Source organism: Pangasianodon hypophthalmus, chromosome 11 (assembly GCF_027358585.1).
Source record: "Pangasianodon hypophthalmus isolate fPanHyp1 chromosome 11, fPanHyp1.pri, whole genome shotgun sequence".
Lineage (NCBI taxonomy): Eukaryota > Metazoa > Chordata > Actinopteri > Siluriformes > Pangasiidae > Pangasianodon > Pangasianodon hypophthalmus.
This window is the reverse complement of record NC_069720.1, coordinates 19,725,535-19,731,420: the sequence shown is the minus strand read 5'-3', so window position 1 is coordinate 19,731,420 and position 5,886 is coordinate 19,725,535. Positions and strand designations below refer to the sequence as shown.

Sequence of the window (5,886 nt, the reverse complement as noted above, 5' to 3'; positions counted from 1 at the left end):
CATGGTCTTCTTCTTGAGGCCATCCACCTCAAGCTTTCACGTGTTGTGCATTCTGAGATGCTTTTCTGCTCACCACAATTGTAAAGAGTGGTTATCTGAGTTACTGTAGCCTTTCTGTCAGCTCAAACCAGTCTGGCCATTCTCTATTGACCTCTCTCATCAACATGGTATTTCCATCTGCAGAACTGCTGTTCACTGGATGTTTTTCTTTATTGCACCACTCTGAGTAAACTCTAGAGACTGCTGTGTGTGAAAATCCCAGGAGTTATAGAAATACTCAAACCAGCCCGTCTGGCACCAACAATCATGCCACAGTCAAAATTAGTGAGATCACATTTTTCCCCCCATTCTGATGTGAACATTACCTGGCTCGAATCTGCATGATTTTAAGCGTTGCACTGCTGCCACACGATTGGCTGATTAGATAATTGCATGAATGAATGAATTGGTGTACAATAAAATGCTCAGTGAGAGTTTATGTCAATATAGTAGAAGTTACCATCCATACTCTTGTGTTTTTATTGTCTCATTCTCACTGTGAATGTAGCTCTTCGCAAACACCAAAGAATATTATTTCAGGTTATAATGACAGAACTGACAAAAAATAAGAAAAATATGGAAGACGACTCATATAATATACCTGTCGCAGCCTTGGAGTAAAACGCTGAAGTAGGAGTTTGTTTTGGGGGCCCATGAAATTCTCATAAAGGTTCTCTAACTACAGGAACTGGTTAAAGGCACCTGACAACTATTCCTAATAAATTTCAATCTTTGAATCATTCTGGAAAAAAAAAAAAAAGACTGCCTATTGATCTTCAAAGATACATGTATTTATATAATAAAATTAATATTCATGGTTGAATGCCTATGCCTCTCAATACTCATGCTTAATTAATTTTCTTAAACGCACTATGATATAGGCAGCAGATCTCTATCAATCTGATAGAAACCTCCACTCTGTTGTGGTTCCAGTTTTTCTGACTGTTTCACTTGTGGCTATTAAAGTCCCAGTCTGGGATTTAAAATAGTAAGGCATTTGTTAGATATTGCAACAATACTAATATATAAACAAATAGGAAAGCTTTCATTCCATTGACACATACAACACCGTGCAAGAACAGAGTGAGTCAAACATTATTTCAGCATTTCTTTCACTAAAAATATTTTACCAAACAAATTCTATCTAATAAAGTACATGGCCTAGAGAGAAAATAACATTCTATAGGTTGTAATACAGTCTCCTCCCAAAGTATTGGAACAGCAAGGTCAACTCTATTGTTTTTGCTATAAACACACATTTTGGTTTGTGTGAAAATATGAATGTATAATATACAGTCTAATCTGAAGGTATTGGCCTTGCTGTTCAATACTTTCAGAGGAGACTGTATTTTATACCTTCATATTTTCCCAATTACCTGTTTTCACAGAAACACATTCTGAAACATTAAAAGACAACAATTTGTATGTATCTTTAAATCGTTTATTTCAAATAAAATTTCTTTCTTTTTTGCATAAGTGCAAAGTGCACTAAAACAGCCACCTGAGGGAATCCACTACATCCTTAAATAAAAACAAGAAAAGCGCACATTTAATAGTACAAAATTCTTTTAAAAAATTGCACAGTTCAGGTTTATAATACATGTTTGTAAGTTCTATTTCAAATAATTTTTAAATAAAATGGTCAAAGGCTCAGATAGTAAACAAAAATCCACAAAATTGAAAATAAAATATTTTTGCCCTAATAGAATTAAAGCTGAGGAAATGGGAGACCCTGTCACTCCGCTGACTGGCATGGTTCTGTGCTGATGTTTCACCAATCAAGAAAATCTATTGCTAAATAGCGCTGCCCTACTAGAAAACACACAACAAATGTGGCCTCCTCATAAAGGAGTATAGTCCCTGTTCATAACTTACACACACACTCACACAACCACACATACACACAAACACCCTCCAGTTACGTTTGTAATGTTCATCAAGCTCACAATCCAGTGGCATTTGTGATCAGAACATCGATTCCCTGACGGTTTGTATTGCATTGAGGAAGTCAGAGGGGGAATGGTCAGCGCCGATAAGGATGGAAGCCCTGGACGTTGTGGTTTTGCCCACGACCAAAAGTACTCGCTGTGGGCTGCGGCGCTGACGTAGGCTGTGCTGAAGGGGCACCATATGAGGCAGTCTGCTGGCTAGGGTCGGCAAAGCTATGTCCAAAGCCACTCAGATCCTGCCCATAACCTGTTTCAACAAAATACAACAATACAATAATAAATCAATAGCACCAAAGAAATAAATCAAAACAAGGATGGAGATTCCTGAAGACTAAAGAGACTGGCCTTCAGAAGAATTGCCCGTTTTATCAACTTTTTAAAAAAATAATACAGACTGTATTAGCAACACTAAACTACCTAAGCCACTACTAAAACAGAAGAGGAAAGACAAAGTAACGAAAATATATTCAGAGCAAAGCTATTCAGGAACAAGAGTTAAAAAGAAATGCTTGCACAACAGATCTTTTCAAAACATTTCCCATTACATTTTATGATGGTTCATTCATGAAAACAAATTAGACAGACAGGGACAGTTTTTTGGTCACAAATAAGGAAAATGGATAGTAAGCTATGAATTGCTAGCATTTTCTTTTCAACTTCCAACACATTCAGTCATCCGTAAAATACATTTGTCAAGTGGGCTGCAAATGCTGCATGAAACAGAGTAGCGCAAAATGCAGAAAGATACAGATACACTGTTATAATTAGATCATCCTTTTGCCAGCAAAGCAACGCAGAGACAAAGAAAGAGAAATAAGTTGAAGGACATTGTCTTTGTATAGTAAACTACAGCTACTGTGTCACAAAACATCAAACATGTAAAGATGAGTTTGACAAATTGAGATTTTAGCCGATTTAATACCATTTACAAATACACAGTGTGAGAGATGCAGTGTTTTTGTTTTTTTTTTTTAAACAAATGACATGTAGCTGTATTTAGTATACCATATGGAGAAAAGAACTGTATGAATACTGTATGTACAATATGCATACAACATATACATACAGTATGTGCACAAACTTGCGTATGTAAAATGCATGTAGGAAAAGAAAAAAAAGCTATCACTGAAATCTCATGAGTCTGTTTACTGTTTTATCTGCTGTTTTATTGGGTGGTTGTAAAATGCAGTAGCTCCCACCTACCTGCACTATATCCCTGCTCATCCTGACCATAACTGTGAGAAGGACGCGTTGGTCCGTAGGCAGAGGGGTCCTGAGGATAGTTACCCAAGCCTAGCAGGGAGATGAGGAGACCAGGTTGACTAAACCCAGAGAGAGCCTACCTTTGACACTAGCTCTGGGGGAGAGCTTCTTATACAAATTGAACTGCTTTTCTACAAAAAAAAGATTATGCTGCTCTGACACTTGAAGATCTAAAGATATTAAATCGAGAAGGTGAGTGGATTGGTCCTTTGCTGCCTTTGAAGTGTTATATCTTAAAGGCAGTCACTTGTAATGGTAATGATGGATGGAAGCAAAGCATAAGCATGACACACTGAGCCAGGTGAGGGCAACGCTGCTGCACTGACCGACTCTGGTTCAGTCGGCTAATGAGGTACAGGTCAGTGCTGGTGCACAACATTTAACATCTGGGATTTCACAGGTACTCATAGACACAGTGCACTGATTTGGTTGTGATATGCAGAGCATCTACATATCCTACAATGTAGAGTCTCTGCTATGTTCTTGTCATCCTTTGAGAAACAGGAATAATTCTGAAAAGCATTCAGTTGTGTACAGTATATTAAAAACAATTAAATTGTGTACAGATGAGTGTATATCACTGGTAACATTATAGCTGCTGTCTAGCCACCTTTTCTGACCTACAGGTATCTAAATAATTACAAAATAAAAGCCTAAGAAACGCTGTGTGCAGTTGATGCTTAAACTTTGTGCAAACATTAATATTGATATTAATCAACTTTTGCTGCAACTAATTACCTGATTCATTATCAATCGTTGAAAAAAATAGAAAGCATCTAACACTAAGGACTGACCTATTCCAGTTATATAATGCTTCCTTAAAATATCATCTGTGCTCACTGATAAATATTTATTATTTACTTTCATGAAGATTTTGACTGGTATTTTATTTTTACTCTGCGTATATCAGGATTGAAAAGTCATGAAGAAAATTATACAATCATTCAAACACTTAAAGTCAACTTAAGTGTCAGTAATTGACACCTCCTTAAGCCTATCTACATTAAAGAAGGTGTCTCACGTTATCCGAAAAGCAACAATGCAACACAGGATGATCTAATTCAAACATACAACTGATTATCGTTCCACATCAGCATAATTCACACAGACTACTACAATTAACTAATATCAGTGTATATATAATACTATATAATATAAATATTTGTGGTGGCATCTACAGGATCATCAGGTATGCAGGCTTGTTTGAGCGTGATGCCATCATGCCAGTTCAGCCATGTGGTATAGAGAGCAAGCTCTTGCTTGTGAGAGGATCACTGTAATGGGCTAGAACTACGGTGATTTAGAAAATGGATCCAATCAGCAGTAACAGGAGAGCAGGTGGCCAGGCTGTGGTGAGCCCTTTACTCACCGTACTGGCTATAAGAGAAGTCAGGCTGTGCTGGTGGGGCTTTGCTCATATCCTGAGTAGGGGTAGTAGCAGGGGCAAAACCCAGAGGCCCAGCTCCAGGAGTAGTAGGAGGTGGAGGCATTCCTTGCGGTACAAACTGGTCACCTTGTGGCGTGCCAAAACTATATCCTGTCAGTTTGGAAAAAAAAGAACACATTTTAAAAAGGGTCGCAAAGAGTCAAAAGTAAGAGCGTGATGTAAATGAAGAAACACAAGGCATTAAATGAAAGAGTAAGAGTAGAGAAGAGAAAGAGTAGAGAAAAGTCTTTCTACTCTCACCTTACAATGTAGGAATAACAAACTTCAACAAGAAATACTACTGACCTGAACAACCCCCTTAGCAATTTGATAACTCTCAATCGTTTCCTCTTTGCAATAATTTAATGGAAATTTTTTACATTTTAAAAAATAACAGAAGACCAGGGTAGCACTGCCACCTCAACCCTCCCAAAAGCATGCCTGTAGGTGAACTGGTGACAAATTGTCCCTAGGTGTAAACGAATATGTGTGTGTGTGTGTGTGTGTGTGGAGCCCTGTGATGAACTGGCATATTCCCGCCTCAGGCATATTCCATGCCCGGTGCTCCCAGGATAGGCTTCACTTCCACGACGACCCTCACCAGGATAAAGCACTTACTGAAGATGAATGAATGGAAAACCAGAGCCAGCAGAGACATGAAGCACTCTCACTGCATACCTACCCCAAATTCAAACAGAGGGAAATGTTTTTATGACTTACCAAATTGAGGAGGTGTGCTGTAGCCCTGCTGTGGATATCCCTGAGGTGCCCCAAATCCTCCTGGTGGGGGTGCTGTTACTAGGAATGCATTAAAGGGCGAGGGAGGTTGGGCAGCACCTCGGCCTGCTGGCAAAGGAGGACCGTATCCCCCTGAGGCATAAAGGACAGGCAAAGATTAGAAAGCACCTCACCAGTTAGCTGGAACTGTCTCACAAAATAAGGCAGGTCTAAAAACCATAGCAAATAATATTAACCATAATATTAGCCATTAACCTACCTAATGGCTGCCCTGTGGACACCCAAACACCTGACAGAAAGACAAAAAGTAGTTTTACATGAAAACATTTACAATAGTTGAATGATTATTCAATTGGCAACCTTTAAAGAAAACTTTTTTCTGCTCTGTATAGACTATATGTGAAAACAGTCACACTTTTGACAAACACATTTTGGTTTTTGAACAGATGGCCCAGACAGTGCCGCCAAAAA

At 38.5% G+C, this 5,886-nt stretch overlaps 1 protein-coding gene across 2 annotated transcripts in view; it reads right to left on the bottom strand.

Annotated features, from left to right (window-relative positions):
• Positions 1–1,458: 1,458 nt before the first annotated feature.
• Positions 1,459–5,886, bottom strand: part of dazap1 (DAZ associated protein 1) — a 15,494-nt gene continuing 11,066 nt past the window's right edge. Inside the window, exons 9-13 of one of the 2 annotated variants that reach the window (XM_026916844.3) lie at positions 5,675–5,704; positions 5,398–5,547; positions 4,621–4,788; positions 3,192–3,281; positions 1,459–2,235 (exon numbers count right to left, since the gene is read on the bottom strand). In XM_026916844.3, the coding sequence (XP_026772645.1) occupies positions 2,063–2,235; positions 3,192–3,281; positions 4,621–4,788; positions 5,398–5,547; positions 5,675–5,704 (611 nt within the window). In that variant the 3' untranslated portion in view covers positions 1,459–2,062. The remainder of the gene's footprint in view (positions 2,236–3,191; positions 3,282–4,620; positions 4,789–5,397; positions 5,548–5,674; positions 5,705–5,886) is intronic. The other variant, XM_026916854.3, reaches the window with a different exon arrangement.